Below are 16,614 nucleotides of genomic sequence, written 5' to 3' on the forward strand. Positions count from 1 at the left end.
CTAGGAGATGTGAGTTTGAATCCGGGCTCAGCACTGGGTGACCTCTCTCAGCCCGACCTACCTCACAGGGTAGCTGTGGGGATAATGCGGGGAGAAGAGAGCATTGTCTGCTCTCCTGAGCTCACTGGAGGAAAGGAGAGATACAAATGCAACTAGGACAGGCTCACCTCAGCTGCGTACACATTCTCCAGCTGGTTCAGCAGCAACTGGTATGCTGCACTATGAGAAATACTAACACAATGTCCACATATACGTGATAATGCAAATTCATTTGCAAAGATGCCCAAGGAACCACAAGGTAATTAGCTACGTCACCTCACTAGGCATACATTTGGTAACAAAGATAGTTTAGAACTAAATGAGATGAAAAATTGTCCACTTCATAATCATAAAAGGCCTCCAAAATCAAATATGAACTCACAGACCCCAACACATTTAAATATGCTTTGCTATTGCAAACATTATGCATAGGCCGTTTATTGAGGACAAGACAAACCTTCCACATTCAGTGCAGTATAAATTAATTATGTTCTTCAAATTAATTTCGCATCTTGTTAATATTTTGAGAATGCTTATGTTATTATTCTATTACTATTATTGTATTATTTTATGCTTGTTTATATGCACTTATGTTAGATTTCAAATACTATTTTGAAGACTGGTTTAATCAATGTTCTTGTGTACAGCCTGATTGGCTACAAAGTGATTATGTATGTATGTATGTATGTATGTATGTATGTATGTATGTATGTATGTATGTATGTATGTATGTATGTATGTATGTATGTATGTATGTATGTATGTATGTATGTATGTATGTATGTATGTAATTTTGTTTAGCAGTATAAAGTGTTTGATGTTGCCCATTGCTCAAAGGCAGCCCTTTCCACAAAGAAGATGAACTGTGCTCTTCAGTTACAGGCTACACGTCCCATTGTAGTTCAGGTGGAATACAAGAAGGTTTTTAGAGCAATTTTATTTCCTATAAAACTGGTCTAAATGGAGGTAGAAACCTTCAGTTTTAGAATTTAGCTTAAGTGCAATGCTGGCAAGGTTGCCATGGAGGGCACGATGTTTGCTTTCTAGGTAGAAGAATTATACAGTATTTGACATTATAGTGGATGGATAGATAGGATCAAAAATGAAATAATTTTAATCCTTTCCCCTTCAAGAAAGCAGAGTCCAAAGGCAAGAGTGGGTGATGTCTTTATTAAACTTATGAAATCTCAGAAGTCTAGATTTTGAGCCCTGCAGGATTTTTCATTTGACAAAGCACTGCACAGCCATGGTGAGGGGAACTGGAAATCCCTAAAATAACCTTAGCCAAGTGTTGAGGCCAGGCTCTCACTGTTCAAACTGGAGTTCCAAAATGAGTGCATAGGTTGGGATTGCAACCTATGCACTCTACGTGGGGCTGCCTTTGAGGTTGATGCGGAAACTTCAGGTGGTCCAGAATGCGGCAGCCAGGCTTCTCAGTGGGGTGAGGAAATATCAGCATATGTCCCCCACTCTGGCTGCCTTGCACTGGTTGCCCATCCGTTTCCACATTGACTTCAAAGTGTTAATGATTACATATAAAGCCCTAAACGGCTTGGGACCTCAATATTTGGCAGATCGTCTTCTCCCACCTAGATTTACCCAAATCACCTGATATAGCCAGCAGGGCCGGCTGAGGGGCCTGACGCCGAGGGAGGCCCGGAACGAAAAAACAAGAAACTGGGCCTTCTCGGCGGTGGCCCCTCGGCTGTGGTACACTCTCCCGACTGAAATTTGGCTGGCACCCTCACTGGGTGTCTTCAAAAGCCAGTTAAAAACTTGGCTATTCAAGCAGCCTTTCCCTCCAGTCAATTAAGGTTTTTTTTTGCCATCTTGATAATGTATTGTTTTGGAATTAATCGTTATAATTGTAATTGTATTTTTTTATGATTTTATACATGTTTATATTGATGTGTTTTTATCTATGTAAGCCATCCCAAGTGACATTGTCTAGAGGAGCGGGGAAGAAATCTAATAAATAAATAAATAAACAAACAAACCTAGAAACCAGCCTAAAGATCAAAAAGTTTGCTATTAAGTTGCGATGCAACTCTGTATTCAATGTGCCTACTCAGATGTGAGTCATGTTTTGTTCAACAGGACTGACCAGTGAGCTTAGATATGCTCAGTGCTCAGACAGTAGGCTTCCTAGAAATGGCACTGATGCTGTCTTGTGTTCCATCATGGGAGAAATGTGGAATATAACACACAGATCAAAATATTAACTTTAACAGAGAGTTGATGCATTGTGATGGTTAACAGATTTAAACATGGATCAGGAAGTTCCAGTTCACATTGTGGCAGTACCATGAATTTACGAGATGGCTTCAAGCAAGACGTTATTTTCAGCTTTTTTCCCCTTATATGCATTATTAAGGGAATAATAATACTAAATTACCTTAGAGTGGATCATATAATATCAGTCAAATTATGAACATTCAGACATTTATTTCCCATGTTATAGGGAAATGATGTTTTGCTCATTAACTACCTGCCCTTGCTTCTATAAAATTCTAGGCAGTTAGACTACAATCTAAGATTGTATGTATGGGAGTACGCTGGACTAAGTTCAGTGTGATCTATTCCTGAGTAGACATGTTTACTGGTAGTATACAAGAATCTTGCCTAATGCCTCTACATCTTATACAGAGAGCCAAACATAAATTCTTTGCTTTCGGATTTTTAGCATTTATATATTTTGTTGCTCCTAAGGCATCTGGGGGGTGTAGTCTTTGATTCTGAATTATAATCATGATAGTAGCTTTATTCAATTTCACACTGTTATGCTCTTTTTATGTTATGTTTGGTCAGGAAAAGTATTAATTAGGTCATCTGAAAATCGATTTAAATTGTTTCTTGGGGTTTTGAAATCATTCCACACTGCTCAACCCCAGCTTGCATTGTGATCTATGAAACAGCACACTTGTTCGTTAAAGAAAAGTTTCCTCCAGGTCTGCCATCTGCAGAATGAAATCTTTTCTTTCCTCTATGTCTAGCACATCAACCTAGATTACTCGTGCTGGGTATGTATCTATAAATCTAAAAAATTCTTACTGACAACTCATAATAATGACAACCTAAATAATCCTTTCTGAGAAATTTTGAAGTAGACATTCAACAAAAAGGTAGCCCAGAATATTCAGTGTAACAGTTTAATTAGCTTGGCATTTCTTTGTGTGAGCCTGAACTTCAGCTATAACTGTGACTTTTCTTTTTCAGTAGTGGCAAAATATTTGAAATGAGCCACAGAATGTGGATTTCACTTCTCCAAAGAAGTCTTACAACAAGATGTTCTGCTACTGAATAAAACAGCTGATAAATTTGGTGCACTAAATGTCAGCAGAATGGGGTCCTTTCTTCCCCTCCACCTCCCAGTGTAGCATGGTACCAAAAACCTATTCCAGAGGATTTCCCAGCCTCAGAACCCATTTTGAAAGTGGGGTGGAGGGCCGTAGGAGAAATTAAAGCAATGAGATCCAGTGGAAGTACATAATTAGTTCCTGGCCATTGGTACTGAGGAGGCTTGAACAATTGTACAGACTCACAAATGTTAAGATCTAGCATTGCACAACATACTAATCCCTGATTTTGTAAAAATTATTAGCTTCACAAAGATTTCCTCCACAAGCTTCTGGCTAGCAGACCCAGTACAATTTCTGAAGATTGACAGAGGATCACCAAAGTCTCGGGCAGAAATCCTTCTCAGACTTAAAACTCAAGTTCCTTTTATTCAAAGATAAAATTCAGACACCTAATGAATGTGAAACAAGTGTCTCACCATGGAGTTTTGAAGATGTCTTGCTCCCATTTGTTCACAGCCATGTATGCAACCCATGGTTGACTTGTTCCCTCTGGCCAGGATCCAATAAGCTCCTTCCACTGAGAGAACTACATCAGTCACTGTAACCAGGTGGGAGCAATGTCCCTTTCCCTGCAGTCCACTGTGCATCCCTCCCAAAAAATGTTCTGAAGGGCCGAGACACCTTTCAAAGACAATTTTGGGGAAGCATGGAAGGTTCCGGGGAGAATGGAGGAAAAGGAAGTCCTGTTACATTAGCAGTTGGGTGCTAGCTAGCATGATGTTGGCCTTCGCCTCCATTGGGATTACACCTTCTTACCATACATGAGTCCTGGGTGTCGAGAGCTTTTTAAGGGATGGTGATATGGATCATGGCCCATGTATGAATCAATGGTAAGCAAGTCGGGGACAGATAGTAGCCAATCCAGAAGGGACAACCCATCTCCAACCTCTTTTATTACATATTTATCTTTCATACATATTTGTCTATCTTGCACTCCAATGGGCTCTGGAGTGCAAGCATCTTTAGTAGATGGCTTCCAGAATGGCTACTGCTTCCCCTTCTTTACTCCATCATAATTTTAATACTGTTATATAGAGAAGAACATGAGTAGGTTAAAATACTTACGGTTCCCCCCCACTGTGTATATTTTCATGAGTAAACACAGGACGCTGGGGCTGAAATGAAATGAGTTGAAATGAAGTAAGATTCACAAACTGAAGACTTAAGCTTAGCAGCACTAGGATCATACACAGCTTGCTATGTAAAAATCCACTTGTACGCCCAGTCTTGGGGCTGCATAAAAAAAATCCCCAAAAATAAAAATTGAATAGCCAATAGGCTACAATAGGGAATCACTTGTATCTCAGAGGGCTGTGTGTGATGTAGGCCCAGTTGAGCAGCTGGCCACCTTAGATGGTTAAGTTAGCAAAGAGCAAACTATGGCCCTCCAGTTACAGTTATATTAACCCAGCATCCTTCATCGGTTATGGTAGCTAAAGTAGGTAAGATCTACAATCTGACAGCATCTGGAGGACTGTACTTTGCCAAGCTATCGGTTAAAGCATAAAAGAGAAGCGCGGACACTAGAAGTTCATAAAACCCCTTTTGCAGCTTGGAAGACTGTCAATTCTCTTTAATCTAAATCTCACTACAAAAGAGAAAGCAGAAACATTGTAGCTTTTTAGTATCTTATTACATTAAATGAGCAAATCGGTGAGTGTGCAGTTTTAACATGGAAAAGCCATCTCAAATAAGCATAATTTAAATCAGTTGGGACAACATGGACAGAACACATAGCCATTCCTTATGATGGCTCAAGGCAACATTCCCGCAAAAGGACTCTCTGCACAGGTATCTAGGTGGCAATATGCTGGCCTGCTTTTGATATTACCCAGTCTTGAGAGTGGAAGCAGACTGTAGAAGTTTATGTTGTTTTAAGAAGTAATAAGAAAACAAATTCTAGAAGGAATGCAATTCACCCTAATGTACCGTTATAAGTTGGTGGAAGGGACTGTTAACTGGTGTCAATAGCCTGAGAAGCTGAAAATAAATTTTCGTCCTGATGTCCAAGATCAGGATTAATCTAAGTTTTGAAAAAGAGGGTTAGCATTTCTAATAAACTTGTGAAAGCAACTGTCTGGTGAATGAAAGGTAAGTAAAGAAAACCCTGAAAAAAGTTTGGCAACACATAGACGAGAAGCTGATTCCTTGCTTTTCCTTATCTGCAAAGGTTGCAGTTCAACAAAAATGTCCTTGAGGGTGCATTTACACAACTGTTTTGAACTTTCTTTGTGGATAACATTTGCGTGGATCTTAATTTTATGAATGATTCACAACCGATGAGCAGGATTTCAGGTAACAGGAAGTGAACCATATAACATCTGTGGGATGCATCGATCCCTGAGAAAAGATTATTGTTTGAGAAGTCCAGGCACATGAAAAATACAGAATGTACAATTTCTGTGCAACTTATTGGTCATGTGGCCCAGCAGAGGCAAGAGTAGCTCCGTGTATCTCTAGTTATACAAAATGGCTGGATTCTATAGCAGTCTGATGGACCACCTGGTTGCATTCAATCAACAGTAAATGTAGGGACATTCATGATACCATAATATTCTTGTTTATCCAAAGCTATAACAGAGTGGGAAGAGAAAAGGTTGCATGAATGCATCTCTAGCTGTGAATGCTTAGTTGTAGTCCATCTTTCACATCTCTTCGGTCAAGATCATATGGTTTTTGTATGACCTAGACTAGGTCACTTTTTCATTTTTTTGAATGTTTTCATTTTTTTTAGCTGAATAACTGAATAAGATCATCATTATAATCTCAGAACTGCAGAGCTCAAACATTATTGCTTCATTTTGTCTAAATTGAGCCCACATTTACTAATCACCCAAGATTTACCAGGATGCATTCAATGTCTTAAATCTCCCCAAGTAATTCCAATATTTTAGTACATTACATAAATCCAAAGATGTAGTACAAGGAAGATGTTATAAGACTCAGAAATAGCTCTGTATACGATCATCACACAAACCATGAAAGCTGGATATTATAATACATTGGTGGGCAGGAAAATGATGTAGCAGAGTTATTCTCAATCAGCAGCTTTCCCAGAAAATTAAAAAAACTGTTTACATTTCTTCTGCAGGAGCAGCTGAATAGGAAATGCTTCTGAGCATAGTGTAATGTGTGCATCAGGTATTGGATTACATCCCTACTGAGTTATATTTGGAGCAGAACACATTATATCCATGGGAATTACATTTAAATCCATAGCTTTTGGCATGTTACATCATTGTGACTTAATTGTGACTTAAATTCGTTTAATATTACCTGTGCACTTTGGCCAGCATGTATGCATATATGCTGAGTATGTGCATACAAGATGTATGTTTTCAAAGATGTATTTGACATGTTCCTGCACCAGAATTTTAACATACATTTAAAACACATTTCCATATACACATAGCAATGCTAATGAGTGAAACAGACATTAAATTCAAGGGAGTTGGGTAGTGTTTTTTAAATTAGGATTTGTGGCAGCTAATAAGAACATTCTGAAACTACCAGTATGTTGCATGTATGCCACTAGACTGTGTCTAAGCTCCTAAATTAAATTTGTATTTGATGAATAAAATGAATATAGCTCATATAAATAGGCAAAAGACTACTGAAAATTTTAATGTGATAGATAGATGTCAGGAAACTTCAGTGGGTCCAAGGCACAGCAGCCAGATTCCTAACTGGGACTGGACACAAAGATCACACAATCCCCCTGTTACTGCAGCTACACTGGCTCCTGATCCATTCCCAGGCAGAATTCAAAGTGATGGTTCTAACCTACAATGCCCTAAATGGTTTGGGCCCAAACTATCTCATGGACTGCATCTCCCTATATGAACCTGCTGAAGATAGGGTAGAGTGGGTGGCATATAAATTCAATAAATAAATAAATAAGATCATCAGGAGAGGCCTTCCTCTCCATCCCATCACATTCACAGGTGCGTTTATTACAGACACGGGAGAGAGCTTTCTCTGTTGCTGCTCCCAGACTCTAGAACTCTCTGCCACAGGAGGCTAGACTGGCCCCATCTTTACTTTCCTTCCATAAGGAGAAGGAGATCTTTCTCTTCAGGCCAGCTTTCCCTGAGTAAATGGCTGCCTAGTGGAGTTTTTAAAATGGACTGTTGTACCTTACAGCATTGAATGTATTTTGGTGTTGTTTATGATTTCTGGTATTGTATTCATCGATTCTTTTAGTATTGTATACTCATTTTTACTAACATAAATAATGTCTTTTAATTGTAAGCTGACCTGGGTCATTTTAAAGGAGAAAATGGGTTAAAAATAATTTTAATTAATTAATTAAATTATCTGGTAATTATTCCAAACATTTTCCCCAGAAGATATTCAGGCAAACCTTGAACAGAATGATGGTCCTATATTATGTGTCAAAGTTTGGAAAGGTACTTTTAAAAAGCCACAAGTTACAGTTTGAAGGCCACAATATTTCATTAGCTACTGTTACAGTTTTTGAAAGTACCTTCTTACTTTTCTCTGTGTCTCAAAAGTAATTAAAATACTGAAAAACAGTTTGAATGAGGTGCAGTGCAAGGCACAGCAGAAGCTAACAGCTGAAGCATGTTATATTCTTCTTCTATTATTTAGTGAGATATGATAACACAGTAACTAAAAGTAGTTAGAGTTACATTGTAAATGACCTCCTATGAAGTAACAAGCATAATGTAACCTAGTTACAAATTCATGATTGAAAAAGCAATTCATTTCAAGTAATCTGTTATTTGTAACTAGTCATTTCCCATTGCTGTTTATTATTTAAAGCACTGGTCCCCAACCTTTTTACCTCCACGGACCTATTTAGCGTGTGTGCGGGGGGGCATCTGTGTGTGGGGGGGAAGGCCCGTGCGTGCATCCTTGTGTTGGTGGGAGGGACTGTGCACACATGGGAGAGGCCATGTGTGTCCATGCATGGGAGGGGCTGTGTGTATCTGTGTATGGGAAGGAAGGGTCATGCGTGCGTCCGTGTGTTAGTGGGAGGGGCTGTGTGGGAGGGAAGGGCCATGTGTGTATGGGAGGGGCCATGTGTGCATCTGTGGGAGGAGGTGTGGGGGGAGGGGTGTGCATATGTTTGAGTGTGGGGGCAGGAGATTTGTCTCCGCAGCCCGGTCCTGGCAAGGACAACAGGCTGGGACTGGTCCGTGGATGAGGGTTTGGGGACCCCTGATTTAAAGTACTTTTTATTGCCAGGCACCATATAACAATAAACATTCCTTTTAAGTTTTCATCATTCACTGCCATCAGGCAAATGAAAGTTGTGATTACATGCTGCTCAGAATGTGATTTACATATGTGCAAGTTACACTGCATAAATCACCATGGGGAGCTGCTGCAAAATAACAAGGCACTGGTTGCTTTAAGAGGCACACATTTGATGCGCAAAAGAGGTGTCCCCAATAATATGAGCAGATCTCATTAGTTTGTGAGAATTCAACCCGGTGACATATGCCATTTAACTTAACACACACATAAATCACCAACAGGATTCTAGATGTTAGAAAATATATAGAACCCACATTATGCATGGGCTGAGCAGTTGTAACTTTTTTAAAATCAGTACCTACGGTTTAATTTTTTCACTGAAAACTCCTAAAAACTGTGCTACCGCCAGAAAACAGGTACATGGCTGATTTCCCATATTTTGCAATAGAGGCAGACTTCAACAAGTCGTCAAGGACAGTCCTCTCTGGAGAACATTGCAGTATGAGATGACATAGGCATCAACGAAGGTGCCTAACTATAAATCTAAGAGGAAAGGCAGAAGCTTGTTTGCTAGATCGAGAGACCCTAGCTATGAATCTCTTCAGTTTCATCACTGAGTGTACAATTGTTCACTCCTGTCACTGCAATTGCTCCACAAATACTATTTCCCCTGAACATGATTAGCTGAATGCCCTCCACCCCCTCTACTCCTTCTCTTTGTAGCTTAGATTAATGGCTCTTGTAAGTTATACAGAGACATAGAGGAGCAAATATGTATAACATTTGGTTTTTACATAATTTGCACAAAATCACACTTTTCCATGTACAACAAACACAGCACGTAGACAAGTATTTCAATCAGAAGAGATTACTCCTTAAATAAGAGTACAGTTCTACGCAGATAGAGAAGGGAAAAAGTTGATGCAAATGACAGCTCTGAAAGAAGCAGCATAATGAGGAAGCATGGAGTCAAATGTATGCAGCATATGTTGCCATATGTATCCTGTTTCCCCAAAAATAAGACAGGGTCTTATATTAATTTTTGCTCCAAAAATGCATTAGGACTTAATTTCAGGGGATGCTTTATTTTTTTTTTCATGTACAATCTATGTTTATTCAAATACAGTCATGTCATCTTCTTCTGGTTGCTGCACAATGGTGGAGGGAGGGCTTTCACTTAACTAGGGCTTATTTTTGGGGTAGGGCTTATATTATAGGCATCCTGAAAAATCATATTAAGGCTTATTTTCAGGTTAGATCTTATTTTCAGGGGAACAGGGTATATATATTGCAGGCAAGAAATTATCATGCACTTGAAAATAAGAAAGACCAGCATGGACATTATGAAACCCACAGAACGTTGCAATGATTTTTTTTCTTATTTAGCCATCACAAATGGCTGCATAAATAAGATACTTTGAAACAAGAGGAGTCACTGGGGGCGGAATTACACACAGACTCAGGTGACTGGAGAATTTGCTTCTTTTGAAGCCTGTTTCATAGACACTTGTTTTGGGGTTTCAAATCCTCCAACAGAGCTGTGCACGTCAAAACAAGTGACTGCAGCTTGCACATTGTTAATACTAAAAAACCCGTTCCATTTCAAACAGCAACACAACAGGAAGTAACATCTTCTCAAATGTGAGAATTCAAGATCTAGCAAGTAGTCATAAAATTCCTTATGCTAGGGAAACCTGGCAATGCACACAGGGCCATACAGTACCATACCCTATGTGAACAGCTGTGCCCTCTGACAGGTGAGCCACAAGATCTCCTTGTCATAACAGGGCTACGAGGAGGTTTGCCGAAGACAAATATTTCTCTTTTTAAATCAGCCTAGAAAAACCATAACAATGGGTCAATGTATCAAAAAGCCCAGACAAACACTATTTTGTTGTTGTTTCATTCTCACTTGCAAGCAGCACAAAACAGTCCTTCATCTCCAAAAAGCCCACGGGCAAAGACATGCAGGTCTGTTAATCCACTGTGTGCCTGGAAAGCTCTTGTTATCAGCTACATGTTTTGGCCGATCCTAAATAATTAATCTTACATTTCTGACATGAATGAATAATTTTCGAATCATTTAGACACAAAATTACGATAATTATAAATGTTCAAAATGCAGCTATACAATTTATAACAGAGGAACATCAAAAGCTAAACACACAGCGAAAACTTCACCAATGGGGGGGAAAGAGATTAGTATCTGACTTTATAATATGTAAGAAATGAAAAGGAAACTATGCCTAGTATCTGATCTGTTCTCCTAAAAGTCTAAATATACGAAAACATAGGAAGGTGATGCCACCTTAAATTAGATTCCAAAACTTGATTGAGAAGATGTGTGTAAAACAAAACAAAACAAAACAAAACACAATACAATAGAGACTGTAAGACTGCTTTCATATAACGTAATAAAAATGCTGAAAAGATAGCATAGATGGCAGTGAAAGCACTTTCAGTAAGTTACTTGATTCAAATAACAAATTAATGGGTTTTTTTAACATCACTGTCTCACTACATGGATACTGCATGTGGTAATGACAGGGAAGGTAACATACTGGTGGGATTCCCAGCAGTGTAAATTAATTTTTATTTTTTTCTGACAGTAAGGGAAAAAAAGGAACTATCTAATTCCGGCATAGACACAAAGTTCCAGATTGGTAATATTTGGATTATTAAAAAATTAGAAACAAGATGAAGTTTCAAATTCTACCCAAATTGTTTTCAGGCAAACATTGGTGGGAGGGGGAAGCCAATAGTAAATAAATAAGTAAATAATGTAAAATGTGCAAGATGTGATGCTCTGCTGTAAAAAACAAAACAAAAACAAAACAGGAAATAAATAAAACTACAAAAGTCATCACATGTTGCACAACAGTTCTGGATTATTTACATCATCTCCTTCCCCCAAGGTTTATATCATCTTTGCTCGATAAAGAGTTTTGGTAGAATTCAAAATATCATGTTGCTTGTAACTTTTCAGTGATTCAATAAAGGTATTAACCAATCTAGACTTCTGTTTCTGTGCCAGACATTTGGGTGCTTATGTAATGGTGTTCTGGCAATTTTTGAAGGGCATACAACTGAGGTTTGACTAAGAAAACTAATACTAGGGCAATGTAATAAAACAGAAAGGAGTAATAGAATGTCAGTTCTTCATTAGACAGATAGGATGCCCTGTCTGCAAACAATAGTACAATACTGGCTTGCGTCTGTGTTAGTTCAGTAGGGTTCTTATGCATACCTTAGATTTGAGAAATATAGGACTGACATCTATTATATATTTTGTCTATTAGAACTTTTTAGAGTTGTTCTTCTTTAATGATGCCAGGATGACATACAAATGTACTAAAATAATAAAATGCGATCAAAATGGTAAAACTCCAAAACACACTATCAAAATAAAAACAGCACATCCTACTCAATGAATCAGCTCAAATTAGCCAATTTAAAATCCTGAGCAAGCAAAAGTGTTTTGAGTTGGCACCAGGACAGTTGCACTGTAGGTGCCACTCAAGGCTCCATAAAAATGAAAAATAGGTCACAACTGGAGCATTTCAACTGAGAAAACTCTATCCTTTTAAAAATAATGGTTCTGAAGTTCTTGGAGAATAACCTTGGCTGTTGATTTTAAGTCGCAGGCAGGTCAACAAATGGAGAGATGGCCCTGAAGACATTTCTTCAAAAGCCTATGCCATGAATATCAACTGCAATTTAACAGGCTTGGGATGAGGGCTTTGCTGATAACATTTATGGGGAGACTCACTAATATTAAAGAGTAATAAAAATTTAGATAAGGAAAAGGATAAGGACTATAATATATACTGAGATGATACTGTGTGCCAAAATTGCTCTCTGAAATATTGTTTAGAAAGGTTGTGATATTTTAATTCGGACCACTGATTTCAAGGAGTCTTAGTTCCGACTAACTTTTGCTCCACTGAAGTAAGACTGGGGCATTAAGTAATCAAAGCACATTCAAAATACCGTGTCTTAAAATATGTGGATCTGATTGCATGCTTAAATTAATACATTAGTCACTAGCTAATCTGCTTTTTAATCAGGTCAAGATGCAGGCTTCCCATTTCTCAAACATCTGAAAAGGCATGCATGACTCCGCAACTCAGTAGATGCCATTACCTTTAACTTGGGTGAGTTTTTCTCCTGTCTGTATGACAGTTTGGAAAGGAGAGGGGGTGAGTGGGTAACAGCCAGCTTGGAAGTTGTAGAAAGACATTCAGAGAAAGCTGTTTTGCCTGAATGAAATGACGGACTAGAACCAAGATGGGAAGGAGAAGTGGAAGGCGCTTGTGTCCCATAGGGAAGTGAAGCTGCCTTGAACATTGAAAGAGAGACAACAATAATTGCGTGGGGAAACAATTCCAAAGGGAGAGACAAAGCACCGAGAGGAACACTGCACCACCATCAGTGAAAGGAAAAGAAACCTCCCCAACCCGACCCACCAACCGGTGTGGTTAGTAGGCTTAGTACATTTAGGACAAAGCCACAAATTAATAAGAGCAGAGGACCTGTTCTTTGTGAGCTGGGCAGGGATGTAGAAAAAGTCTTCTGTCCTTGTCTGAGCATACGCATGTCTGCAAAGAGCTTTCTGTCACTGGCTCGCAGCCCTTATCTACAAGATCAATGACTTACCGGAAAGGTGGCTAATGCCTGCTACTTTTGGCAGCAAGGCACATTTGCTAGCTAAGGAGTGAAGACATGTTTTGTCATATACATTGATCACTTTCAAATTGAATACAAGCCAGTGGGCCATTGCACTGTTTTTTTTTCCTGCTAGCTGACGTCTTCAATGATACGTATGTTTGTGTGCAAGAACACCTGGGAAGGTATAACCTCAAGATATGGCTGGCTATAATATATGCCCAGTAGAGTATTGTTTAGCTTGGTGGGTCAGACATTGTGTAGGCCTAAAGAAAGGATTCTTGTCTCCCAAGAATCCTATATTGATTGATCAGAATCCTATTGTTTACATACACTGACAAGTAAAATGACATAAATCACACAGGTTAATTACTGCTAGTTAAGGAGCCACCACATGTGTTTCTTGTTGTACACCAGTTGTGCGGCTTGGCACATAATAAGGAACACAAGCAACAACTACTTAACTAGTAGCCATTTGTTGCTATTATTTATGCTGCTGCACATATGCCAGGATGTATAAGCAACAGGATTCTGGCCTCTATTTTAAAATAAAATTTATTTATTAATTTAATGTACACAGACAAGCACACTGTGGCATAGTGGGACACATAATGTGTACAAAACATGATAACATACCACTATGCAGCATTGCCCCCTGCTCCAAAACATTCCTGAGAACACACTTAGAATGTAGTGTCACATTTTCGTGAAAATAACATGATTTGGACTTCACTGTTATGGAACATGTGTGCTCCCTAGTGGGGATCTTACACATAAACTTAGAAAAAAAAGACAAAGCAAAAGACTGTGGATGAATTATGTTTCTTGCACCTTGGAAACTTCTTCCCATCATTTTCTTCCAAATGAAATTATGGGAAAAAGTATGAGTACACCTTAACTGACGTTTGGTAGGCCACCAGGGACTAGATAAAATGGCTGCAGAACAAGACAAAACCTCTTTCTGCCAGCTGACCACTGCAGCTTTTTCACTAAAAAGGGGGGGGGACTCTGCATTCTGTGTTAATCATACAGCTTTCCAGGCTTGTTTTTATTTACTCTAAACTAGGTGTGTGGGTCCTCAGCCTTCAGTACCACTATGTACAGTCAGGGTGTGTTTAGTTCTCCCATCCTCAGTCACTTTCTGCTTGAAATTCATTTTCTGCCTCCCCTGGCAGTCAAAAAGCAGCAGGGTGTGTTGCTCTACCCGCACCCTGGTTTGCATTGCCAGAGTGATCAGAGTAGGGGAGGGAAAGGATGAAGTGGCAGTTTAAACTCATGACAGGCATGGCAATATTTGTAATTATTTAGTTATTTCTTTAAAATAGCACTTCAGTTCTACATCATTACCATGTGAAGGGAGAGGGATAGTGGTCAAATTCCTCCTCCTACCCCATGAAATGTCAGAAAATACCACCTACCCCAGAAGAAAACTATTGAGCCCAAATCATAGCTTCCTCCCAGGCCAAATAACAACTTCTGGGGTGAGGTGGGGTAGGAGGACTTTTATTAGGAAGACTGTACATGTGGGTGAAAGGAAGGGTTTAAACCACCTTCCGCTGGGTTTCGCTCTCAGTCCAGAATTGTGATAGGCTGCTTTATCAACCTATTGTGTATAAGTGTGTGTTTGTGAGGGTGGGTGGGCACCCCTTCCACACCCCTATTTGTTTGAACAACAACTCTCAACAGTTCCCAGCCAGCATGGCCAGTGGTTCTGGGAGCTGTATTCCAAATGAAATGAAATGAAATAAAAATAACATCTCCAAACCTTGGAAGAAAACTAAGAGTTTGCCATTCCTGGCGAAAGAATGGGAACTAGCTGTAGGAGGAAGAAAGGAAATCCAGTCGGGGTAATAATACAGCACATTTCTTCCGATCTTCAGAAGAAAGTTATGAGAATAACAGAGGCTTTGTATGTTAGTGGGCTTATAGAATTCTTGAAATCTATAGTAGAAAGGCACATGCAGAAACACACAAAATAGAAAGGTTAGACTTGAATTAATGAGTAAATGCAGGAATTCCATCAAAGGAAGTTTAAATACCTCTTTTTTAGTATCTGGTGAACTGTCCCCTTCCAAATATACCATAGGCTCTTTCTGAATTGTGAACAAAGACTCTGAAGAGTCATGGCCTGTCTCTTCCTCTATATGAAGCCTTGCTAGTTGTTCTGTTACATCAGGGGCACGTCTGTAGAAACCTGAATCTTTACACTTTGACTGGCCCCCTTGGATTATCGACAGCAGCTCTTCACAGATTTCTTCTTCCTGTTCATCAATCTCTGTCAGTATTTTGGGTACTGGGCCTTTTGGAGCACCTGCTCTTCCTTGTGCTTCTGGAGTCATGTCTGAGATGTTTTTCCTTTCGTTGATAGTGGAGGTTCCTCTCATATCTTTGAAATTGTTACATTCAGGCTTACACGCTCTGCTATGAAACCGAGTTGCTGGAGGAGGTGATTTACAGGTAGATGAAGGAAATGACTGAGGTGAAGATGGAGGTTCAGGGAACGAGTGGGGAGCCTTTGGTGAGGTAATTGGAACGAAATGGCCATGCTTTACTGGTGGAGCAAGATTATCTGAGAGACCTGGTACACTTTGTGAATCTGTTAGAGCTACAGAACTGAGTTCCTCTAAATCAGAAAGAAAGCTTTTAGGAAAAGGTGGAGGAGAAGGGGAAGGTGTGCTTGGAGATGAAAAGCCAAGAGTCAGTGACAACCATTCATCGGTGACAGCCTGAAGATGCTCTTTATTAGATTCTGGACAAGAAGAGGATTGGTACCTGAGAGGAATGGATGTTGTTTTGGGATCCAACTTGAGAAATAAGGGAAAGCATAGGAATTAAAACATGATGAAGAAAAAGCATCGGGGTCATATTATGAGTGCTACCAATAATTTTTTTTAAATATCCTGTGTCATCTCCTGGCAATAGGATATTATTTCATTGAGCATAAATGTCTGAAATCATTAGCACATGAAATCAGAAGAGCAGAAAGCATATCTGAAAAGTGAAACTGTATCAGGTTCTTGCCCAGGGCTTAAATGTCAAACATCAAGACAGATCTGAATCACCAAGTTCATGAAATGAATTTGATCCATGAGTGTCATGTGCTTTGCTGTCCTTTAGTACAGCTTTCTATGACTAACAGCCCAGATGTGATTACCTTAACCTCCCAAGCCATAGCTGTTATTATATTGAGATCATAGTAGTATTGTCTAAAAAAAAGAAAATACTACTTGGATTGGGATACTGTTAAATACAAAATAAAGTTAATCTGGGCAATCTCTAGCTATACACAAGTATTCGAGCTTTTTAACACCTGACCTAGAAACCATGC

At 39.2% G+C, this 16,614-nt stretch overlaps 1 protein-coding gene across 50 annotated transcripts in view; it reads right to left on the minus strand.

Moving 5' to 3' along the window:
• The window catches only part of SORBS2 (sorbin and SH3 domain containing 2), a 237,799-nt gene that overhangs the window by 4,734 nt on the left and 216,451 nt on the right, over positions 1-16,614 (minus strand). For 31 of the 50 annotated variants that reach the window (XM_078393945.1, XM_078393939.1, XM_073001360.2 and 28 more), the window contains one exon: positions 9,806-16,090. In XM_078393945.1, the coding sequence (XP_078250071.1) occupies positions 14,966-16,090 (1,125 nt within the window). In that variant the 3' untranslated portion in view covers positions 9,806-14,965. Of the gene's footprint in view, positions 1-4,463; positions 4,514-9,805; positions 16,091-16,614 lie in introns of those variants that run through there. The other 19 variants (XM_078393957.1, XM_073001376.2, XM_073001371.2 and 16 more) reach the window with 1 other exon arrangement.

The sequence above is a fragment of the Pogona vitticeps genome, chromosome 5 (assembly GCF_051106095.1).
Source record: "Pogona vitticeps strain Pit_001003342236 chromosome 5, PviZW2.1, whole genome shotgun sequence".
NCBI lineage: Eukaryota > Metazoa > Chordata > Lepidosauria > Squamata > Agamidae > Pogona > Pogona vitticeps.